Source organism: Plasmodium vinckei (genome assembly GCF_900681995.1).
Source record: "Plasmodium vinckei vinckei genome assembly, chromosome: PVVCY_13".
Taxonomy (NCBI): Eukaryota; Apicomplexa; class Aconoidasida; order Haemosporida; family Plasmodiidae; genus Plasmodium; species Plasmodium vinckei.
Window position 1 is genome coordinate 143,858 of NC_051305.1, and position 27,335 is coordinate 171,192.

At 22.1% G+C, this 27,335-nt stretch overlaps 4 protein-coding genes and 2 non-coding genes across 6 annotated transcripts; 3 read left to right on the forward strand and 3 right to left on the reverse strand.

Annotated features, from left to right (window-relative positions):
- On the forward strand, positions 1-13,206 carry PVVCY_1300360 (conserved Plasmodium protein, unknown function; the record flags this gene model as incomplete). The annotated part of the gene is made up of 3 exons (XM_008623715.1): positions 1-40; positions 226-425; positions 709-13,206. 3 exons carry the CDS (start codon positions 1-3, stop codon positions 13,204-13,206), a joined length of 12,738 nt encoding a protein of 4,245 aa, XP_008621937.1.
- A 209-nt stretch (positions 13,207-13,415) lies between these two features.
- On the reverse strand, positions 13,416-13,941 carry PVVCY_1300370 (50S ribosomal protein L20, putative; the record flags this gene model as incomplete). The annotated part of the gene is made up of 2 exons (XM_008623716.1): positions 13,416-13,634; positions 13,795-13,941. 2 exons carry the CDS (start codon positions 13,939-13,941, stop codon positions 13,416-13,418), a joined length of 366 nt encoding a protein of 121 aa, XP_008621938.1.
- A 957-nt stretch (positions 13,942-14,898) lies between these two features.
- PVVCY_1300380 (translocation protein sec62, putative) lies at positions 14,899-16,511 on the reverse strand (the record flags this gene model as incomplete). Its single annotated transcript, XM_008623717.2, has 3 exons — positions 14,899-15,003; positions 15,226-16,248; positions 16,497-16,511. 3 exons carry the CDS (start codon positions 16,509-16,511, stop codon positions 14,899-14,901), a joined length of 1,143 nt encoding a protein of 380 aa, XP_008621939.2.
- Positions 16,512-18,420: 1,909 nt separating this feature from the next.
- On the reverse strand, positions 18,421-18,509 carry PVVCY_1300390. The gene has a single exon. It is a non-coding gene; the product is annotated as a tRNA-Sec (tRNA).
- Positions 18,510-19,602: 1,093 nt separating this feature from the next.
- On the forward strand, positions 19,603-19,676 carry PVVCY_1300400. Its single transcript has one exon. It is a non-coding gene; the product is annotated as a tRNA-Met (tRNA).
- A 1,949-nt stretch (positions 19,677-21,625) lies between these two features.
- Positions 21,626-27,129, forward strand: PVVCY_1300410 (metacaspase-like protein; the record flags this gene model as incomplete). The annotated part of the gene is made up of 7 exons (XM_008623718.1): positions 21,626-21,770; positions 22,037-25,864; positions 26,018-26,465; positions 26,588-26,669; positions 26,782-26,861; positions 26,955-26,991; positions 27,076-27,129. 7 exons carry the CDS (start codon positions 21,626-21,628, stop codon positions 27,127-27,129), a joined length of 4,674 nt encoding a protein of 1,557 aa, XP_008621940.1.
- Positions 27,130-27,335: the final 206 nt, after the last annotated feature.

A 27,335-nucleotide genomic window follows, 5' to 3' on the forward strand; every position in this document is an offset into this window, starting at 1 on the left:
ATGAATGACGATAGCCTAACCAACCTCATACAAAAAATAGGTACTATAATTAGGAAATTTCAAAAATAGGAATAATAAAACACGTCTATCAAATGTTATAAACCATTATGTATAAAAATATATAAGAGAAAAATAAATTTATAATTTATGCTCATTAAAATAAAAGCTTGTAAAAAATACTAAACAATAACATCTGACTATTTCACATTTTTAATCACAATTTAGGGCACCATATTGATGATATTAGAGACCGATCGATTATTATGTTAATTCAAAAATATGAAAAAAATTTAATAAACGAAGAAGAGTTAAAAAAACGAGCCAGCTTTTATTGCTTGATTCTTCATTACATTAATGATAGAAATTCATTCATTCCTTTAAAAAGCTTACAAGATATATTATCCTTTGTGATGAATATTATAAAGGTAAAAAATATATAGATAATCTAATTCTATCTACTAAAAGTTCACATAAAATGAGGGATACATATGTAATTTATTTAAACCCTTCATTTTTAATGTGACTTCTGAATTTTAAATTTCTAATAGCTGTCTATAACTAAGCATTGCATGTTATTATATTTTAAGATTAGCCACAATATTAAATACTGTATTATATGTGTTCGAATTGTTTACGTGAATATATACACCTTTATAACCTTAATCTAATGCATAGCATTTTTAACTGCCTTTTTTTATCATAATGCAGAAAGATGAGCACATAAAACAAAAATTTGAAGAATTATATATATCAAAATTTTTGAAAGAATTTTTAACTCATTTCAAAAATAACAAAGAAAAATATAAATCGAATAAAGAAGCACAAAAAAGTTATCTTGTTAAAAGCGATGATATGTGTATGCAAAGTTTAGACAAATCTTATACAGAAAATAATGAATACACAAATGTTATTAAGATTCTATGTGAACTGATTAATATATATTGTCCTAAAGAATCAATAAATGATATATTAGAATTTAAAGACAGAAAAAATATAAATATACAAAATAGTCAAAATACAAATGATGTAACGTCTTCGTTAAATACACAAGATTTAACTAGTGATAGTACCAATCTTTATAATGAAAAAATTATGAATCCACAAAATGACGAAAACAATAGTCCAATAAAAAATTATATAATAAATGAAACGAATACAGTTCAAAATAAAGACACTTCTGATATAACTCCCAAAGAACAAGAAAAAAAACAAAGAAATTCATTGATTTCGTTGAGCTTATATCAAAATAATAATATATCAGAAAAAGATTTGGCAACTGTAAATCAAATGATTAAAAAAAACAACTACATAAATATATTTACAAAACATAGGTGTTCAACAATAGAAGATTTTGAATATTATAATATATTATATTCTATCAAAAATCAATTAAATCAAAATTCAATTGATTTATTGTTACGTTATAAATCTTATAAATCTAACAAAATTAAAAATGAAGATAACAATACTAGTGATACACTATTGTCTTCATCCTTTCTTCATACTAATAAAAATGTCATTGAACAAAATTATTCGTCCCTTTTAAAATATTATAATTTTTTATATTTATATAACTTTTTTGATAGTTATGATATGTTCAGGAAAAATTTTCTCTATATAAATGGGATGGAACCACAAAACAATAATATAGAAATAAAGCAACTAAATGAAGAAACTGAAAAATGGGATGTAGAGAAAAAAAAAAAAGATGGAAAAAAAAATGATCAAATTTGTTCTATAACAAATATAATAGATCAATATTACACATATCTAAAACACAATTATATATATAACAACAATATTTATTACAAAATTACAAATTATACTAATAAAATTAATTTGCTATATTTTTACACGAAAATGAAATTTAATTACTTTGAACTATTAGGAATTAATATAATTAAAAAAAAAATTAGTGTGGACGATTTAGTATACATGAATAAGGAAGTCAATAAAATTTTAAACAAATATATATACATTTTTAACAAAGATGTATTGTTATTTAATTATAAGTTTGTGTACACTCTTAGCTATAATATTCATTATATATATAAAAATTATGTAGAAAATCGGCAATTAGAAAATGACTATAATTATATAATTAATATAGTAAACAACCTGTCTTTTATCATATATATTATTTTATACAATATTTATGTTACTATAAAAAATAAAAAAGAATGTATGTGTAATAGTATATACAATATATATATAAATAATTTTTTTTTCTTGCTTAATCAAAATCTTTTTTACTTGATTTTTCTTTGCAATAGCAAAAAGGCAGAAAAAAAAATATCAAAAAACATAATCACAGTCACCAATTTTACAGCATATCAAAGAACCAATGATGAAAATTTAAATAGCGAATATCAAAATAATGATAAAATAATAAGCAATATAAATTCATTCTACTATAATAAACATTGTCAGAAATACTCAGAACTAGCAGATAAAAATAACACTTTAGAAATAAACGAAAATGATATGTATAACTATTTATTTATAACAAAAAATAATTGCATATACATTTTTAAGATGATAGTTTTTTATATTCTAGAAATATTAAGAATTTCGCATTATAGAATCGATAATATATATAAAAATTGTTCTATATTTAATTTTCATACAGAAAATTATATACTTATATATGATTATTTGTATAACATAATGATTCAATATTTTGATAGCGACCAAAAAGAGTTAGATACTAACTTTAATATTTTAATTGATTTTATAAAAGAGACAAATATTTATACTTCTTCGAATACTAGAAATAAAAATGCTAATAATAATAAAACTGATTATATATCAGGGAAAAAAGAATCAAACAACTATTCTTTTTTATCAGTTTCTTCGTCATTTGCTTCATCCAAAGCTTTAGAATCATCTTCTTCTGAATTATCACATGATATGAACAAAGACAAATTTATAAGTATTGATATATTCACCAATGATGCGTATAGATACACATATAAATATAATTCAAAACAAATTGAAATATTAAAAATTATATGCCTTTATATTAACTATACACCTATATCATTTATTCAAACAAAAAAGATAAAAATACAATTTGCTAACTTATTGAAAACTATATTATTTGATATACATATAAATACTCATTATTTAGAGATTTTATATTTTATTAAACTTTTCTTTTATTTTTATGATTCACAAATTTACAAAGAATACGAGGATTTCATATTTTACTACAATTTGATAGTCAACCTTTTCTTTATTTATAGTGAAAAGCATAACAACATTTCAAATAGTGAAAACGAAAACAATCATCCAGATAAAAATATACCTACCCCTATGGTACATGCCAAGAAGCACATTCAGAAAAGTATGGATGCCATGAATACCCAATTAGACATTTCAACATTTATAAATACTAATAACAATATTTTTCATTTTTTGTTTTTTATATCTACTAATTATGCATCCCTCAATGTATTTTTAGAAAAATTTCTTGCTGAATCTATAAAACATTGCGACATTGGTTCATGTGATAGTAACGTATTTTTAAACACAGTTACAAATCCAGATAACAAATTTTCAGAAGTTTTTGTTAATTTTAAATCAAGCGATTTTGAAAATAAAGAAAAATACACAAAAGACGCAACAAATAATTTTAAAAATATAGAATCAAAACAGTTACATAATTTTTATACTACTTTAATAAAAGCAGCAAAGAACAACACTGAATCAATCAATATTCAAAGTCACGAAATTGAGAAATTTATTGATAATTCAAATATAATTTCCAATTTCTCCTTCAATTTTATTCACAATATAAGTAGCGTGTTAATTGAGAATAGTTTTAAAATTTTATTTAACACCTTTTTATTATTATCTTCTGAATATAACAATTTTGAAAGTTATATAGAACCGCATGAACAATATAGTACAATATATCAATTTATAGTTGACAAGCTAAAAAAATTTAGCAATAAAATGCATATATTATCATTTAATCATAATACACAAGATGAAAATCATTTAATTCAAAATGTTAAATTTATCGAACTATTTAAAAATTTTCTTCTTCTATTATATAATATAATTTCAATAATATATAGTTACAATAACGAAGTTATTTTCTTTTTTCTTAACTTTATTTTTAATATTAATAATGAAAAAAATAAATTTTTTAACTTTAATGAGAAATTATCTCCTATTTATGTACAAGTATTTAACATCCTTGACAACCATAATTGTGAAATAAACACTTTAAACAAAAAAACAAACGATCTAAATGATTACGAAAAATATATTGGTGAATATAATTCTTATAAACCTACAGCCCATCATTCAAATTTTAAAACCAAGGAAAATCCAATTACTAATTATAGAACTGATTATACTAATGTTTATCATAATATGGGCAATGAAGACAAAAAATATTTAGATAAAAAAGAGGAATATCCTTCTAATGATATGATAAAATACGAGGATAAAACAAATTTTAATTATTATACTACAAAAAATTATGGAAATAAAGACAATTTTGATTATCCTGAATGCCATCCTGATTATGAGAATACACAATATTGTGAAAATATATTTGACAAAGAAAACAGGGAAAAACATAATTGTCTAGAAAGAATAAAAAACTCACACATACCTCTAAAAAAAGAGCCAAATGATTTTAATGAAATAGAAAACAAGTATAACAACAATGAGCAAAATCAATGGAACAAAACTAAAGAATTTGTTCCCCAGTCTGATGACAATGCAAAAAATGATAATTTAAATAATTATAATAAAAAATATAGTGATATAACGCACAGTATTAATAAAGCAAAACAACACATATCAGATACATTTTTATCACCTTTTCAAATAATCGAATTTGTTGATTTTATATATGAAATATGTGTATATAGCAAAAAGGAAATAAAAAATTATTATATAGTATTTATTATAGAAAATATTAAAAAAAATATCAACATTTTAATTGATATGATCAAAGATAAAGAAATAAAAGAAAAAAGACGCATTCTAGCAAATATCAAAGTATATTCCAACCTATTGCTTCTTTTGTATTTTATTAAAAAAAAATATATAATAATAATTGAGCAAACTCTTTATAATTCTTTTAATTTTTTATATGAAAATTATTTTTATCCTCATTTTATCCAAAATAAAAAACAAAACTTAAAAGTAGATCAAGATAGTATCAGTCTATATTTTTATCAAAATGTGTTTATAAATATACATAATGCATACTTTTTTCTATTTCAAAAAAAAAAAAAAAAACGAACTTTTTGTCTTAAATTCTTTTGGAAATTATACTACCAATTTAAAATGAACTTTGGTAAAATAAATACACAGCAAGAACAATTCAAAAAAACTGACATTTTAAATGATACTTTAGATTGTTCTTTTGGAACGAATGATGAAAGTCAAAGTAAAGAAATTTTAAAAAGAAAAATTCAATATTACAACATTGATCAAAAGACAGACAAAACTTATGAAAATAGTAAAATAAATGAGAAAAATAACACAGAAGGTGAAAAACTATCTTATAACATATTTAATTATTCAAATGATTTGGATTTTAAACCTAATGATTTGAATATTTATATAACCGACTTTTTATTAGAAACATTTACAGATGATGAAACGATTATTTTGAAGTATATGGATAATATAAGCATGGGCATAGACAAACTAACTCCTCATTTTTTTAATAAAATTATTTCATTCATTTTGAGAAAAGAAACAAAATATGAAGCAAACATAATATCAACCCAAAAAACATCTAACCATGACAAAGAAGTATCAAACGATGATACCATCTATCTTCAAATTTATGAACATGTTCTCAGTTTATATTTACAAATTATAAAAGAAATTATTCTTAAAGAAAAAATAAGCATAAAATATATTGAAATATTTATATATGTGTTAAAAATAATTATTATTCTACTTATTACCAATGATAGAAATAGCCAAATATGTAAAAAGATATATAAAGAGAAATACTTTTTTTTATCACATTTATATTGCTTTTTTTTCTATGACAATGAAATTATAAAAACATTATCTATTAGCTTAACCTTTTATTTAATATTTGATCAAAATATATTGTTATTGAACAAATACAGATTATTTTTAGAGCCATATTTTGTCATGGAACAAGAGGAAAATAATAAAAAAGTAAAAACAAGAGATGAATATATTCCATTTTTATTAAATAAATGTCTCAATAAACAAAAAATAAACTATTCGTCACAATCCAATGATGGAAAAAATGTTGAATATACTATAATTGATGAAATAACAAAAATAAAACATACAAATATGTGCACACAAGAGGAAGTAGACAATACGCAAAATAAACATGAGGATGAATGCCATTCATTTCAAAAAGATATACATTCTATTCACAAAAAATATAATATTAGTTTTTTCAACTTAAAAAATAGTAAATCTAAATATTTAGATAATAAAAAAAATGATCACATAAACAATTTAAAAAGGGCATCTTATTATATAGAAAATAAAATTATTTATTATATACCTTTTTGGCTGTATAAAAAATTACAACCAAATCATTTATTATTTCATATTAAAAAATTTAAATCCTATTTTTTATATTCAACAAAATATACTTATTTGCATAGTTTTCATAACCCTAAATCCAATACCACTGAAAAAGAATTATCTTATTATGGAAATTATAACAATGATAACATATTTAGATCCTTTGCCTTATTTGTTAATAAATATTATTACATAATTCAGGAACTAAAAAAAAGTGGAAATAATATTTTATTAAATCATAACAATAACATTTGTAAACCTAATATATCAATTTCCCCAATAAATCAAGATACTCATAGTAACAAATCCTTATATAATCCTAATTCATTTATTTTTTTAAATATAAAGTTAGACAAAAATATTTTATCATATAATAATTCAGCATATATAAATTCTTTGTTAAAGGAATTAAAAATCCAACCATCTATAAATGATTTTGAAGATGATAAAATCAAATTTTCTTATATATACAATTTAAATAGGCTTTTTTTCTTCCTAAATAATTTCTATATTCAATTTTTATATACATATGATGATAATTATGATAATTCGATAAAACAAAGTCAAAACAACATTCCCAAAAATAATACCATAGAGAAATGTGAAATTTCGTATTTACATGATAAATCAAAAATGGAAACAAATTCAAATACCATGTGTGAAGAAAACATAAATCTATGCAATTGTGAAACGAAAAAAAATTGTCAGCATCAGTTCATAAAAATAAAAAAAAACATTTATTATCTTTTTGAAAATAATTTTAGCCAGATATTGAACGTAATCAATTTTGTTTATGATATAATATTTCCATATACCGATAAACTTGTATTTTTTATGTATAACTGTCTAACAAATACTAATAATACAAATGAAAGTTGTTCTCATAAAAAAAGTATAATACTTATTCATAACAACTTATTATTACTAGAACATTTGATAAATGTATTTGATATATGCCTATATATTCATTTAATAATTAAGAACAATAAAAATATATATATTAATGAACCCATCCATGAACTAAATAAACAAATAGACTTATCATTATATATATATAAATTATTATATATCTCTATATCTACGAATTCATTAAAAAATAAAATTTCCAGTTTCTCTTTAAACATTATATATAATTTTATAAAGATAGACAATTACTACCTTAATATAAAGCATAATTATTATAATAATTTAGATGGGGAAAAACTAAAAGAAAAAGAAACTAAAAATTATATTATGCTAAAAGAAGAAGAAAGGCAACGAAAAATGCAAAAAGGAAAAAATAAAAGCATATCGATCTTAGTTAATTTTCTATTTTTCATTATATCAAAATATTCCAAGAAAGTAATCAAAAAAAAAGCGAAACAAAATATTCCTAACCAAATATCACAACCTAAACATAATTTATATTATAATATAGTAAATTTATACGAAATAGAAAAAATAATAAACATTGAAAATGCCACATTTCAAAATCATGAAAAAAAGTATCTTAAATTAAATATATTTTTTATAAAAAATGTCATGTCTATGCTACATGTAATAATGAAGCAGGGATGTTATATTGATATAAATTTAATAAACAATGATATATCTTTCATGAACTATAATATATTGATGAATTACGATTATAAGCGTTTTATCAATAAACATATTTGGAAATCAAAAATTGATATAAATAATCAACATGCATCACAGCCAGAAAATACATCCTCACAAATTGGACAAAATGTTACTACTATAAGAAGTGGCAGTAAATATACTGATAGTAGTTTCAGTAATAGTAGTCATAATGACATTCAAAGCGATTCGAGTTCTTCAAATAATACCAAACCAGGGGATATATCACTCAACCCATTAATAGAAAATAAGAATACTAAAAAATTGAGAATCTTAAAAAAAATAATTTTAAATAAATATATTAACACATTATTAAACTTTTGCAATATATACAACGATATTGTTATAGAATGTTTGCATGTTCAATTGCTAATGTTTTTTTTTAAATATATTCTACAAGTTATAAAAAGCAAATTTAGAAAGGAATATATAAAGGATAATTGTTATTCCAAGCAACAAATATTAATTTATTTTTTTAAATATTACAAGGTGGATAAAAAAATTTGTATTTTTTTAAAAAGTATTTATCTTATTATGCTAAAATATTCTATATATGTGCAAAACACAAAAATTTCAAATGATTTTTTTACGCATAATATCACTGCTAAAAAAAGACAAATTGAAAAACATAATAACCAAAATAAAGAAACAAAATTAGATATAAATAAACACAATTATTTTATAAAAGAGGACAATATATATAAAAATTATTGTAAACTATTTTATGAGCATACAATAAATCATTATCGAAATTGCATAGAAACTGAAAAACAAAGTGAAAAATCTTATTCATATAATAATTTAGGAGAACAAATTATTAATAATTCGAATTGTGATAAAAGATTAAGTGATAAATTCAAATGTAGTAGCCAACAAAATAACAATAGTAGCATCACTGATATTACAAACACAACATACATATCTACGATTGATCTCTATTGTCCTTACTGCGAAGAAATCAAAATATTGTTTTTGTCTATAATAGTTTTTTTAAGTTTTTCACTGGATAATTTTCCTTTATTCTTTTTGCAAGATATTAATGAAACAAGAGAACTTGTAAAAGACGGCGATTCAGATAATACAAAAAATGAAAATATTATTATTTTATGTGAGCGTATATTTTATTATTTGAGTAAAAAAAATATTTATAGAAATTTTTGTATTTTTAGAGAAGCAAAACTACTTGAAAAATATTTTATAAAAATATTTATAAAACTGTTATATTGCAACCAAAAGAAAACGATGAGCAATTTGCAAAAATACGAAATTTATATTTATAAAAATGAAATGAATCCATTGAATTCGCAAAGTAGCCAATTTAAAGAAGGAAATGATAAGGATGAACATATACAGGGAAAATATAATCACAGCATTAATAATTGTTGTGATAATACCAATACGCCTAATACATCATGTAGTTGTAAAAATAATTATTATTACACAAAGAAAACTAAAATTTTTAAGAAGCATATGACGCATGATAATCATTTTTATATAAACTATTTTCTTAATTATTTTCTAATAGAAAAAACTGGAAAAAATAATTTGGAGTGCATATATGACAAAATATATTATTATATTCTTATTGTTATTATGTGTTTCAAAGACAAAAATTTCCTATCAGTTCTTCTTTCAAAAAATGAAAATTTTTACGATGAATTTAATAAAAGTTTACAAGAATACCTCAAATATGTTTTAAAAAATAAGCAAGAAGTAAATGAAAAGAAGAAAAAAAATGAAACAATGATCCACAATCTGTTATATATATTTGTTTCTTATATTTATATATATTTAAATGAATTATACACCATATTTTTTACACACATTAAAAATTTGCTTACTCTTCCATCATTTTTTCAAAACGTTATATATATAAATAGTGCTAGAATGATACAAACAAATTTAAAGAATACGAATGAGAAAACGGGTGAAAAAACTAACGAACAAAATTTCAACTACATATCAATTGCAGAATATTATGATATCTTAATAAATAATAAAAACCAACATTCAAACAACAATTTAGAAAATTATTTAGATCAAAATATTAAAAATGTAATAATTCGAAACATATTTCATAATAATAATATTTATTTATTTATTCTATATATAATGAATGACAATAAATATAATATAAATAGTGGTGGAGAAGCATATAGAAAATGCAATTCGTTGGATAACAATCCTGACGATTCTATAAAAAACGATATTTTTTTCAAATCCTTTCAATCAAATTTTAAGAGAAATAATAAAGTATACTTAAACAAAATAACAACAAATATTATTCTATTCTTTTTATTATTCTTTTATGATTATTATTCATCCAATTATGAAATAAAAGAAAATATTTTAATGCAAATTGTACGACATATTTTCGAGCATTTTATAACCTTTTTTAATGACGACTTTATATATGTTCATTCAAAATTATCCGAGATTACAAAGTCAAGTAATTTAAACATAAAAAAAAAACAAAAACCTTATACCTCCAGTAATTTGAAATATGGAATAAATAACGAAACAAAAATTATAGACAATAAATCTATGAATAAAGATTTTCAAGAAAGTAATAAAAATGAATCACCAGAAAAAATCGACAAAGCAAAGAACAAAAATATTTATTTGCGAGCACATGATGCATTAGAAAAGGTAAAAAAGGAGGAAAATAAAAAGCGTGAAGAAACATTAAAAGGGAGCAGCAGAAATAGAGATCAATCAATTACTCAACAAAATTGCAAAGATGTTTTACAAAGTAAAGAAATTAAAAATCATAAAATATCCATCGAAAATAATTTTAAACTATATAACAATAAAAAATGTAAAAACAATGAATTGAATGAAAAAAAGACACCATTAGATATGCATAAAGAAAATGAGCAAAATCTCGAATTTAAAGATTCTTCAAAAGTAAACAAATATATAATAACTGTTATACTAGATAAATTAAAGAGAAATAAAAAATTGGTGTTTTTATATACAACAAATAGCTTCAGGATTATACACATACATAACAACGTTTCATCTTTGATTTTTACATATAAATACATTTCAATTATGCTTCAAAAATTATCCTATTTTCAAAACGCCGAAATTATCAAATGCATTTATAATACTTTTGACTACTACATATTTAATATTACAAAAAATGAAATAAATGTTGTAGAAGACAAATGGAAAAATATTTTCTATAAAGATATCGGATATATGTCATATACATATATTTATTATTTCTTTAACTTCATATCATGTTTTTTACTATATGATGTTTCGACGTTGGATAAATTTTGTTCCAACATGCAAAAATCTATCGATATAATTAATAACTATCTAAAAGAATTAATAACTAATACACAAGGAGTATATATATCTTCTATAATTTTAAACTTTTATCTTACTATTATGAATTCCTACTTGTTCGATTTTTCATTATATCAAAATACTTTTATCTTTTTAGAGAAAAATGAAAACACAGATGAGAAAAATAATTTAAACACAAAACAGTATATTAATGACATGCTAAAAAATAATAATAAATGGGCACAAAATGGAAAAAAAGGAACTTATTTTGAATGCATCAAAAAATTAAGTACAGAGTTTAGTAGGACAAAATTTAATTCTTTTCTAATCAATTACATTATAGACAATATAGAAACCAATACAAGTAAAAATATAACAGAAATAAAAAGGGTAAATAATTTAATTATATTAATTTTACAATTCCTAAGTTATCAAATCATTTTTATAGATAACAAAAATGATATATTAAAATTAGCAAATGTTTTAATGAAATATCTTAAAAAAAAAGACACATGTATTATTTTAAGTTACTACATTATTGTTTTTTTTAACTCATGCTTCCTTAATCCAGTTTTTGATGAGCGATTGATAAATACGATATTCAATTTTGATAAAAGTGATAACATTTGGTTTAATTTCATATTTTTATCAAGCACCAAAATGAAAAAAAACAAAGATGCCATTATACTAGTTAAGTTTTCGATTTTGCACTTATATTTATTATTATTAAAAAACAAAAATTATTTCAAAAAATGTATACTATATATATCTAGTGACATAAACATTTATTTTGTTCTCATCTATATACTGAATGAAATATTCGAATATTTCCAAATACTAAATAATAACGAAGAAAATATAATTCAAATTATCAAAATGGACAAATCAAATAACAAAGACAATAATCCTTCTAATATACAAAAGACACATATAAAATACTTTTATTTATATACTGAATTAATAGTAGTAGTTACTGATATTATTAAAATAATAAATACAAATGACTTTAATAAATATATTGCGTTACATCATAACAAAGACAAAGATAGTTTAGTCTTACAATTTAAAAACTTGTATAAAAAATTAAAGAATGAGTTAAAGCATTTAGAAAAACATATAAAATCAATAAAATATTCGATTTTCATTCATCCTCTAATGATTAATATTCACATGCTGCATCAATACTATTTAAGTATTTATATAAAGGAGTTTTATTATTTTCATAAAACATTTTTTAAATATGATTTATTTATGTTTAATTATCTAAAATTAATCAAAAATAAAAGAAAAGGAACAAATTTTACATTTATCAAAAAACATCAAGAGAAAAAAGAAACCGGAAAAATCGGCACTATAGCAACTACACTCAAGACATCTGAGGTAGCATCCGAAAATATGCAAAAATTGGATTTGAAAAATAACATTGATAGAGAAAATTACATAAACAAAAATAAGGGGAAATCATACCATAATATGAATAACCAAGATACACATTTTTACTTTTTTTTTAATACACATAAAAACTTTAATTATCAAGTAAATAGCCTATATTCTTCTACACTTCAAAATGAGATTCATTATTCTCTCAGCAAAATTTTTTCGTCATCTTTTCTGAAATCAAATGAAACTCCCCAAAACTATTTGCAGTACAATATGGAGCATATCAAAATATATATCAATTATATTAACCAATCTGTAAATTTTTCAATCGATTTTTTTAACAATTTTGCAAAAACATAAATTCATTATACCCTCTAAAAAATATTTAATTGTCATATTATCTGTATATTCCTTTATCTCATACTTTAATTCATTACATATAAATTTTTCCACGTAAACACTAAAACTTGTAATTTACATATGTGTACCTACCCATAATAGTAGTAATGGTGCAGTTACATGAATTAATAAATAGCTAATTATTTGAATTTTGTTTTTTTCGTCTAAAATTAAAATTGTGATATGTCTCGAAACTTAAGTTTCCTTTGATAAAAAACATATTTTGATTCATCTACTAAAGCCTTAAAACTTATTGGTTCGGTGTAGCATAATGTATATAAGCTCTTTCTGTTCAAGAGTATATTATTATTTAATAAACTATACATAAATTTTGAATATGTAAAATTCCATTCTCTGCATCCTCTGTTTATGCTAGCTATCCAATGTACCTAAAAATAAAGAATTTTTATACACATACAATAGTTAAACAAAATTATAAACACATATATAAGCATATAAAATATGTATATATTGATTATATACCACTATTAATTTCTTTCTATGGAACTATTTTCATATGTTTATGTAGCTTTGTTTGATTAAAATTACCCGTAGCCTTCTATATCTTTGGCGCCTCATAATATAAGAATGAAGTAAAGCCTTCATTGCTCTACTTCTTGCAATTTTAAAACATCCTTTGCTCCTACCTCTAAAACCCTTTGCTACTTGAAAAACTACTTCTCTTGGTAATTTCATTTTTGATAACTTTTATAATATAACTTATTATCAATAATAAAGTGTAATTACTTTTCAAAATATGAGCTCTGTTTTATTTGACAAAATTTCCTGTTCTTCTACTTATATTTCTAATTATATCTTTATATATTATATCTCCTTTTTTATATAGATATAATTTTATACGCTGTTTCTACTTTCAATTTTTATATAAATTGTTATTAATAATATGTAATATGCTTTTATTTTTTCTCTATAATTTATGCTCTTAAAATTATTTTACATATTTTCAACGCTTTTTCGTAGATGTGTATAAATGCAAATACTCCATAATTATTATATAATCAATTGGCATACTACAAACGCATAAAGAATTAAAATTTTAAATATCGTAATAATTGAATAATTTTTTTAAATACAAGATTAATAATATATTTTTTATTTCTTAATATCACACTTAAAAATCAAATTTTTAAAGCTTTGTAAAAAAATAATTAAAAATAATGTAAAAAAATATATTTTATTTTTTGGAGTGTGTTACTATTTCGTATTATTTTAAAATACAAAATGTGATTGATAATATATTTACAAATTTAAATATGTAAACAAATATATAAATATATAGTAACGAAATGCCACAATAAAAATGTTCTTAAAAAAATGAAAGGAAGAAAAATGAGAAAAAAATGAAAAGGTGTAAAAAAATGCAACAAAATAGTATAAGGGTTAACAAAAATAAACGTATTAAATTTTAATGTGGAGACCATTCATATAAATAGTTCATAAAAAAAATATTTTATTTATAAGTAGGTGGGAAACATGCCCAAATCAATTCTTGTGATTTCATTGGATTATCTATGTATATATATGCATATATATATACTTTTATTTCTATATCCAATTTAGGAAGTATTGTATCTGTGCAGACAATACTTTAAATTAAAAAAAAATGGTAAATAAATATATGGATTTATACTTTTATTTTTTAATCTTTTTGAAACATGCCTCCTTGTGGGCCTCATCTAAAACTTCCTTTGTTGCCTTGGAGCATTTTTTCGTGTAGCAATGTGATTTGATAATTTTCTAAAAAAAAAAATACATATATATAAATGTTACAAAAGTGGTAAAGAAAAGATTACAATTAAAAACAAAAATGTATTATTTTATTAATAAATTGTCAAAATAAAATAAACATATGCTCCCCCCAAGACTAATATTCTTTAATCAATTGGGATTTCATTAAAATAGCATTTTATTCACTAGTGCTATTTTACTATAATAATATATTGTCTTTCTTTTACATACCTCCATGCAATCACATTTTAAGAAGCATCTTCTAACTAATTCTTCAAAAGGTGGAAATCCACATTTTTTCAAACAGTCATAATTTTCCTCATTTTCATCATAAATGATTTGATCTTCTGGATCTTCGACATCTTCTTGACCCTCAAATGTGGCTTTTGAATCGATAGATTTATACGTAAAATTATTTTCGGGGCCATCAGCTAATTTTTTATTACCCCATTCTATTATATCAATAAAAGATTGCTTTGCAAAATTTTGAATATCAGAAATTGAATGAGTTTTTCCTAACTGATGTATACCTATAGCTAATAAAACAGCGGTAACCATTCTAGCAAATACTAAAAACCAGGTATCATTTCTACGTTCCCATGAATGAAATGGAATAAAGGATTCAACAATACTGCATTCTTCATCAAATAAATTTGGAAATATCCAATAATCAACACCAAAAAACCAAAAATAAACAAAAGCGACTAGTCTTCCAACTATTATTGCTGATAAAAATGTCATAAATCCAACTGATAAATGCCACAATGCCAATTTCAACTTCAATGGCCAAGCAGGAAACATACAACATATTAAAACTATTGAGATTAGTGTTATTAACATAAAATATTGTAATTTCTTATTTCTTTCGTAAACTAAAATATAAAAACCTGCTTTATCAAAATTTTGATTTGAAGTCATAATTAACCTCTTTGGCCATTTGGGTCTTTTATATACTCCATTTTCATCCATTTCATGTACCCCTTTAAATGGTTTATATTGAGCTTTATATATAAACCCTCTTTGTATAAACAACTCAGCAAATTCTTCTATTTCTTTATTTTCCGATAAATTTCGGTTTCCTATTAATTTTGGAAATTTTTTCTTTAAAACATCTTGATTGCTACTTAAAAAAGCTGCAAAATCATCTCCTCTAAAATACTCAACTGCTCTTTTTCCAACTTCAGCTGCACCTTTTACTTTCACCCCTTTATCAAAGGCGAAATTCAGCAAAGCAAACATATCTGAATGTATCTCCTAAAAAATTATAAATCAAATTATGCCCATTAATACGGCCAAAAATACGTTTGGGTATATATCAAGCAAAAACATTGTGACACTTTAAATATATTCCTTCACATAAAACATGAATCACATAAATCGACATTTATATAACATATTATCATGTGTATATGCAGATGCCTTTTTCACGCACACATACAAAAGTATGCAATTTTCTTATTTAATAAAAATATCCACAATCTAAAAAAAGCATATAACATTACCTCTGCGTTATCCATCTTATCCTAATTTATTGATAAACAATAACACTAATAAAAAGATATGTTAAGAATTATAGAAGTAATAAATTTGTATACAGTTTTCTGTGAGTTATACGACCATTCTAATCCAGCAATGTATTTATATATCTTTATTAGTTTCCTACTATTATTTTTTCTTTTTCGTCTTTATTTTTTATTTTTAATTCATTAATATCAATTAAAAAATATCCTTTTTATTATGTTCTTATATATATATTCCTATGCAGTTAATATCTCTTTGTTTATTATTGTATAACTTTTGAAATATAGTTTTTCTGATTTGTTTCTATATATTTTTTATTTTTCTTTCTAATATTATTTCAAATGTATTCATTATTAATTAATAATTCCTTTCGTTTTCCTTCCTTTTTCTTTCCCTTTATTTTTGGGCAAGCGACGTATAAGTCATATATTTTTATTTATTATTATTTTTTTTAATAATGAAATATATCTTCGCGAAATAATATTTTATGTGTAAAGAAGAATTATTTTTTTTTGTTCGCATTCACTTTTTTTGTGCTTTTATGTTCTACTATATATACATATAATAATTATTATAATATATATTAGGATACTATTTTTATGCACATATCATCATCTTATACTGAAAAATCCATATTTAAAAAAGTAGGGTAAATATTATTCCCATAATTAAAAAAAAAAAATTTAATTAAAAATTTACAAATAAGCTAAATAAAAGTAATAATACACAAAACAAGCTAATATACGTCCCCCTACGAATAATATATACATTAGAGTTTTGGTTGGCATATATTTATGATTTAATTATAATTCTGTGTATTATTTTTAAAATAGACCATAAGAATTAACTTCTTAATTTTATATGTATTAATTATTTTTATACTGTATATGTGTATTTAGTGTTGTTTATTATACCGATTATATCGAATTGTTAGTTTGTATTAAATCCCCATTTTGAAGATTAATACTACATATATTTATAAATTATTTATAACAATAATCTCCAATACAAAATTTAACTAAATCTTACATAAATATATCTTTTACAGATCGTGATTTTTAATATGTGCTTAGCAAACAAAAGACGAAAAATAAAAATGTCATACCTTTACACTTCTAAAAAATACAACTCGAAAGAATATGTTACACATTTCCATAGAAAAAAATTACTTTAATTATTTGATACATCAAATATGTTAATATCCTTTTCTTAAAACATTCCTTTTATGTAAATTAAAATTCTTTCGAGTATTACAATATAATGTATAGATTAACACACATTACAATCCATATATTTTTTAATCATGGAACCTAATTTCCTATATTAAATGTGAGCATATAAAATATATACATTTGTTGATATTTACTAAATAATACTTTTATTCATTTTGCCAAAGCAACAAATTTATTTTTTATAAAATATGTAATTTATTTCGTTTTACATATATAAATATGTGAACCACATTAAAAATGTAGGAGGGTATATAATCTAATATCCCTTTTATTTTTCTATATATAATACCTAATTTGTGCAATATGTGTGTTATAATAATTGTTACCATTTTTTATTTTTACATTATGTTCAATATATTTATAGCAAATTAATGACATCTTGTAATATCTATGTAATATAAAAATAATGCTTCGAATAGGTTTATAACTAATCTAAATTTATTTTTAAGTATTGGAAAAACATATATATATTTATGCATACATATTCACAATTATTTATAACTATATAAGTATACCTATATGCATATCATTCTCACTTTTTATTTCATAATATACCCCATTTTATATTTATATTTTATAATATATATATAAGAAAAATATCAACGTAATTTTCCATATTTGGTGTTACTTTTTCGGCGCGTTTGAATTTTTATGTTAAATAAAATTTCATATTCGCACCGAAGGAGGAATCGAACCTCTGTGCAGTGACCTACACCAAATGATTTGAAGTCATCTTTAGCAACCATGCTAACTCATCGGTGCACCTTTATTTTTGCTTTTTTAAATCTTATACATATTTCATACAAAAAAGGAATACTACATATATATATTTCTATATACATGCCATTTTATGTTATTATATATATACATAATAAATAATAATTGTTATAATAACTCAATGAATATACGCTTTGCTATTTCTTTAAGATTTTTCAAAATACCTTAAAAATTGCATAATTCATATGCTTTATTCTTTATAAAAATCACGATAAAGGAAAACAAAAAGAGTTTATAGCAATTTTTGGAAAGCCATATCAAAAACATTAGCATTAATCACACTGTATTAAGATATTATTTATATAACATATCGTATTATAATTCCCATTATTTGCATATACATGTATTAAGTAGTAGTGTCTTTGCCCCATTCAAAGCATATAGTCATTTGTTTCATTTGATAGTTCCATCAAGCCATATATAGGAATTTATAAAATATGTTTTTTTATGTTTAAATATTATATATACATTTCATCCAATTTTATTCAATTTTCAATATTATCAGCTGTTTATTATTCATAAACTGCTCGTTAAATCGTGTAATTATTCAGGAGGATGTATAAATTTTTCGACGTCAGTTATTTATACCTTATATTATTTCTATTCCTGTTGATTTTATAAATAATTTCTATTTAAACATTATATGCGAATTACCTTTGGTATAAATTTATAAATAAGCCAACCCCAAAAAACATAAAGATGCATAAAGTAGAAGCAGATGTTCATATTCTACTATTATATTTACTTAATATATTTTGTTAATAATCCTACATTTTATTATCATTAACAACATAAAAATATAGAAATTAAATAGCTACGATATAAATTATAAAAAACATACTAAAAAATAATGTATGTATTTGCATTTTTCAATTTTTATACCCATATGTAAAGGTCATACATTCTTTTAATATTATTTTTATAAAGCCAAATTATATTAAGGCGTTTAATATAAAAGAAGTAATAAAAATAAATTTATTTATTAATGCTATATATATATTCGTATACACCTGCACCATTTATATTTTTTTCATAAACAAAGTACTAACATAACTGCAAATTCCCAAAAGTACATTATGGGTAATTGGCGCAGTCGGTTAGCGCGCGGGTCTCATAATCCCGAGGTCGTGAGTTCGAGCCTCACATTACCCAATTTTATTATCTCCGTTCATTAATTATTTATCTATAAATTTTATAAGAATAAATAAAATATTTATATATAGATTAATATATAATTATAACTTTTTATAAAAATCATACCACAATATTTATTATATATAATATATAGTATTAATATTTCATTATAAATATATAATTAATAATCCAATTTTAAAATTATATATTTATAGTAATATATAATTATATTGCCACAGAAATATAAATACATTTAATATTTCTTTATCTTTCAATTAATATTACATATTTTTTATATAATATTCAAAATATATTTGTATAACTTATCACATTCAGTTAATACTTTCTAAATAATGAATAAATGTAATAAAAAATGATAAACTTATTAGGTTATCTAATAAAAATTGATTTCTATATAATCAACTTGAATAAATCATAAAAATGTAAATAAATATAATACAAAATTGTTTTATAGGCATATACTTATTTCCATATTTCGTGCTACAGCTAAAATCTATAAAAAATTATATTTTTCACAATTTTCATAAAATGGAGTTGCATAAATTTATATAATGGTATTTCTTATATAGTAAAATTTAGCAGAAACTTTTATATGATTTTTGTTTGTGTTATCATTTCTGTTATATAAATATTGTTGTTTTATTTAAAGACAGGAAATATATCTCATTGAAGTATTTTTTTTCCATTGGTAAAATTTAGCACACTTCAGTTTGCGTTTTTATTATTTAACGTATTTCATACAAATTAACTGAAGTGTAACACTAAATCACCCAATGGTATATTTTTATTATCTTAAAAATATAAAATATAGCACTGTAATTATATAGAATGCAATTTTAAAAATTATATATAAAATTTCAATTTATTATAATATATATTTTCTATAAAAAAAATTCAATCGTATAAATACCAACGCATTATTTTTTTCATCAAAAAAAGGAAATATGTGCAATTTTACACATCTATAATTTAATTAAAATTTGTTTTAATTCAGTGTATTGTTATTTTCAAAAGGAGCAAAATATTTTGTGTGCAAAAAAGTATGCACTTAGTAATGTATTTTGTAGAATTGCATAAATGTTAATATACCAAAATATTAGATTATATAAAGTATTAAATATAGTAATTATATAACACAATTGTGTAGAATGGAATAATTATTAATTTTAAAATATTGGATTTGCATTTTAGAAAATTCTAATTTTTTTTACTTAATAAACCGCATATTTTACAACTATATTCCTTGTGCGCACCATTATGTTATTTCCGATGGTAAACAAAACAACAAAATCCTACAATTTGAATCAAAACGACATTTTATAAAATTAGTAAATATGATAATGCATAGATTCCCATATTTTTTGGCTTAATTTTCATTTAGATTTTACTAATTACTATTTGGTGTAGTTTTTTGTATTATATTTTCATAACCATATGTTATATTGGTGTACTTTTTTGATTGACTATTTTAACAACCGCATATTATATTTGTGTATTGTTTATGCACGTTATAAAATTGCAACAAATTTTTAATGTTTCATAAAATAAAAATAGTGAAGGAAACATAACATTACCCACATAATATCTGCGTGCATATCTATGCGTAACTAAACGCATGTTGGAAAATATACCCAACTGTTTTTATTACTTTTTTCTAAAATAAAAAATAAAATATTTGGTTAATATATATTTTTAATTTTTTCTTGAACAAAAAATAATATAGAAATTTTGTAAAGATGGAACGTATTTTATTTTATTTTTGTATATCTATAAAATATCTTTAAAAAAAAAATTAAATCAAATTTGTGTATTCAGTGAATACCCCAAAGAAAAACAATTAGATATAATGCATCTATAATAATTTGTAATATTCTACACTACTAAAAATATATTATTTATTTAAAACTAAAAAATTTTAAATCTAATATATAAACTGTAAAATTAAAATGCGAGATATGAATATCTATTCTCCGCTATATAGCTCTTATGAAAATATAAATATATATAAACGCATCAAGAAGATTAGTGACCATAGTGAAACATCTACCGACAATATATCATGTGACACCAAGGGGAAGATATTAGTAAAAGGTATATTGCTTAAAAGCATAAAATACTTTCAAAATCTTTTATGTGTGCATATATTAATGCTTATATACTAATTGTGATAAATAATCTAATACACAAAATTTGCATATTTACTTTTTAAAATATTCAAACACTGAATGTTTATATAAGCCCTTATACATATTCATGAGACATCCATATTTGTAACTTATAATAAAATAATATACATTATGACTACATATACATGAGATACACATAGCACATTATTATTTTTTCCCCAATTTCTATAGATGCGGAAAATGAAAAAATAGGACCCATAAATAAAAATATGACAAAAAATTTAGAGAAAAATGAAAAAAATCAAATTTTGTATATTCCCCCCAGAGGAAATAATATAAAGGACCTAGTTTTTTTTCAAAATACCAATCACGAAAATTACCCACTGAATGGCTATAATATGCCACCAAATAAAATTATTAATTCGATAAACCCAATAAGTTATGCTTACTTAATGTCGAATAAGAACGGTTTTTATAATAAACAAAATAGTATACAGAATAATAACACCGAAAATTATGTTAATAACTTAAATAACAAACTAAAAAATCAAATTAATAATATGCATAATGATGATAAAAACTACACAGAAAGATACGTTTTAAGTGGGAATAATAACGCTACAAAGCCTAATATTTCAAAAATTGTAGATAAAAATAAAATAAATAATTATATACCCCGCAATGCTCATAATTTAAACACTAAAAATAATATGCTTTATAATCATGGAAATTATATATATAACAATTATAATGAAGAAATATTAAATCAATACAATCAAGGGTCAAACATTTATAGAAGTATGTCTTGTGATAATGTCAATAATACTACCAATAGATATTCTCATTCTTTCGATAATAATAAATTAACATTTTTGGGACCATTTGTACCATTAATTCCTAATAATAACATAAAAGCAAATACAAAAATGCGCCATGGAAATAATATGATAAATTTATCATTTATTCCAAAAAATAATGTTCAAAGGCGTAGTAGTTCGTATTTATTAACCCCCTTAAATAAAGACAAACAAAATTATATAAATATGAATAGAAAAGCATTGAATCCAAATGACCAATTAAAAAAAAATAACAATAAAAAGTATTCCTTTAATTTTTCTGACTATTTCTCATTTTGTGAAAATCCAATGAGAAGTGCATCTATAGATCAAAGTGTTGGTAGCTCATTTTCATACGTAAGAAGAAAAGGAGGCAAGGGTCCATCTACCACAAATCGAGATAGAAAGAATACCTTGACAAAAATATATAATTTTTTATTTCCTTATAATCAAAAAGAGTCCCTTGAAAAAAAAAATACAATAAAAAATTACAATCCTAAGAATAATTCTATCAATTATACCCAATTAAAACACTCAAACAAAAATGAATCATTTTGCATAATAAATAGTAACTCAAAAGGGGGAATACAGCATTTATACCATACCAATAATAGAAAGAATAAAGAAAATAATAGTAATATTTTTAATGAAAATTATGCTCACAATTCGTTTATTAACAGAAATGGCACCGTATCGCCATTTAATAATATACAAAATGAAACCACAAACAATGCCTATAATTATTATTATAAATATTATAGTCCTGAACAAATGAAAAATCCCTCTTTCTTATATAATACACATCATAACAATAATAATATGGCTTTTGGAAAACAATATTTATCTAAAAATGGAAAAAATCAAAATATGATTAAAAGTTCAAATGATGCTAATTTAACATTTTCTAACGTGCACCAACACATAAATTCCATTCCCAAAACAAACAATAATCCAAAGGGGCCGAATATGGAAAACACAATTCTCAATAATAATTATAAAAATACCAATATATCATATTTACCAAGCCAATACAATAATGCTAATACGAATAGTGATGCAAAAACTTATCTTCAAAATATAGACAAAATTGATTGTGACAAAAATTATAACAATACCAAAGATGGTATATCTGGTAGCACCAAAATATATGGAAAAAATACGCTTCAACACAAAGATAGCCTTTTATTAAATTATCAAAATGTTACTCAACAAAGCCAAATAAACACTAACAATGTTAAAGGAAATATGATGCGTTCAATTTCAGCTTTTGAAACCCCTACAAATAAACTAAAAGCGTATAATATTGATAAATTCCTATACTCCAAAAGTAACACATATAATGTAGATAATGATAAAAAAGAATATATTCCGTTTGAGCAAGAAATAAACCCAAATTCAATAAACCAAGATTCTGCTGTACCAAATAATAAAAATATAAGTCTTAATCCTTTAGAAAAATTAACATCAAAATGTCGTGTGGAAAATAAAAATAATACAATACATGAAGTAAATAATTTATTTAATAAGCCCAACGTATTAGACACTGCTGACAATGGCGAAAAAAATAAAAATACTGAAATAACTCTTAATCCCAATTTAGCAGAAACTAATCTAAATGAGAATTATATTGATCTTATAAATAATAATTTATTAAATATGAAAAAGAATATAAATGGTTCACATGAATTTGACACAAGAGAAAGCGAATTAAATATAAACGAAATAAATTTTAAAGCTACTATTATGAATTCGCATGATCATGATCTTGAAAAGCTGAAAACAAAACATAATATAATTAATAGTGGAAATAATGCTAGTGCAATTGATGGCATAAATGAAATATTATTATCCATGTCAAAAAGTCACAAAGAATTTAATGCCCCATTGAATGCTTTAAATGAAGAATCACAAAACAATGATTTATATGAAAAATCAAAACATACTAAACTGAATAAATTAATAAAAAAGAAACAGGAATTAAAAGCTAATATTTTAGAAACACGTTCCTCTATTTATAATGTAAAAAAGCAGCAGCATCAAAATTTGCATAGTATTCCCAAATCTCAGGAATCTATATATTTTAAAATGAAAGCACTGACGGAAGTTGAAAAAAAAGCACTAGGCGATGATTATAATGACGCTACAGTGTATAAAAAATTTGATCCTTGTAAAAATAAAATAGAAACAATTGCCAAAATTCATCGAAATGATACAAATGATAATGATTTTGTACCAAAAAAACTAGTAACAAGTAATGAGTCATTCCGATCGTTTTTTAGTAAACATATGAATAACATTGAAGATCTAAATAGTTCAGATAAAATATTTATAGAGAAATTTGAACGTCTTAAAAATGATAATAAAGATACAAACAATTTATGTAACCTAAAAAGCAATATTGTTAATACTACTAAAAACAAAGTAACTAAATATAAAATGAATGCTTCTAGTGAATTGACTACAACTGGCTCAGAATCACATTACTTAGGAAAAAAAAAGGCTCTAATCATTACACTAAGTTATAATGGTTTATTGGAAGGATGCAAAAATGATACGGCTCAAATATGTAAGCATTTAGTAGAATCATTTAATTTTAATGAATTGACTTTATTAAATGATTCTAATTTTTGTTATAAAAATTATGTTGCACAAAAAGCTACTAGAAAAAATATTATAAACCATTTACGTGATTTTATTATTAATTCCAATAATGGTGATATTCTATTTTTTTATTATTGTGGTTATTCTACCAAAATTATTGATTCAAAATTTAGCGAGGATAACAATTTTGCATTATTACCACAAGATTATTCTAATAATAAATATATATATTCAAATGAAATATGCCATATAATTAAAAAATTAAAAGGAGGTAAACAATTATGCATTATATTTGATACTACTTATTCATCATATTTCGTTCCGACACCTATATCTATAACATATAATAAAAGTATAAATGCAACTGAATTGCCCAAAAATGAACATTTACCATTTTCATACAAGAAAAATGCTTATTCATTTAAAATGTTTGGAAAAATTAAAGATAGACATACCGATCCAATTTATATAGAAAATGTTAAGAAACCTGAAAACAATAAATTCCCTGAAAAAAAACACATAAAAGATGAAAATCAGGCCCTTGTTCCATCCATATTTTTCTTTTCTCCGGATTTTCGAGATAGGAATGAATATGAGCTGCTCATTAATGGGAAATTTAGGGGTAAGCACATCTGCAAATCATAATCAATATATATATGTAAATATTATACTAATTCGCCAGCCAAATGCTCAAATAAAAAACAAAAATATATACATTTCATTTATTTGTATGACAATACATTATGTTGCTTCTCAATTTGCGCTTTCTTTATAGGCTTATTAACATATTGTATAGGAAAATCCATAAAATTGTTGAAATCGAATTTTTCATATCATGATCTATTTCTCTTATCATCTCAAATGCTTCTTAATATTAAAAAAAAATACAAAATAAAATATATAAATTTTAGGTTATCTTTCCTAAATGAGTATTCTCCCGATGATATAAAATTTTTATCGCATGAAAGCCTTTATTTATACAAAAAAAGACAAATTGAAGAGCCATTATGGAAAACATCCATAAGATTGGGTAGCATAAATGAATCGATCAAAAGCAAGTTTAGTTCGAAAGCGAGTGAATTATCGCTAAACATATCAAAAATGTGCTTATTAATTTTTATAAAAGACATTCAATTCTTCTCAAAAACTAAAATCGATACTTCAATTGAATATTTTGTAAGTTGTTTTATTAAACCAAAAAACGTAAATATCCTTTGCGTCAGGTAATACATTTACAAATGTTCATCATATGCATAAATATATTATTTCCATATATATTATACAACATATTCAGTTATTCAAAAAAATTAATATATATTTTCTCTTGTCCCTTCCTACACATTAGACGAAAAAATACAAAAACACAAAAAGTCGTTAGGGATAAAATATTTTTCTTGGAATACATTGTTTTAGGCCTTGGCAACATAGTAAAAATTTCTTAAAAATAAATAATATAAAATTCTTATTATATATATTTTTTATGTCAAAAAAGACATTTTATTGTTTAATTATATAATGGAATCTTTGCCTTTTCTACAGAAAAATGCCAAATTTTATGTGGAACTTTTTAAAAAGAAGAAAAAAAATTATTTTGTTGCTCGAAGCGTCTTTAATATAAAGTAAGAATATCTTAAAAACATACTCAATTGTATAAACATATGAAAAATATAAAAATATGGAATCTTCGATTTTTATTGATTTATTTTTTATAGAAACACGGATGGAAGATATTCTTTAGTTGATGAAAAGGTTAGAAAAAATATCCTATATGCTACATATTTCTTTCCTTTTTCAAGTTATATATATACATATTTTTTTCTTTTCCTTTTTTAGGAGAACATCATTGGCATTATAGATTTGAATGTAAAACACATAATAGAGAATTAGTGTCTTTGTTTACGTATGCATGATTATTTGTTATTTTTTTTTTAATTTTTATGAAAATTGATTTTCAAGTTTGTTTTTATGACTATGATTCATAGTTTTTTGTTTTTAAATGTGATTTTGTATTTATTAACATAAAACTTGTTTATTTTGGTTTTTATTTTTAAGTTATTTGTATTTCACCATAATTTATTATTAGTTTACGGGAA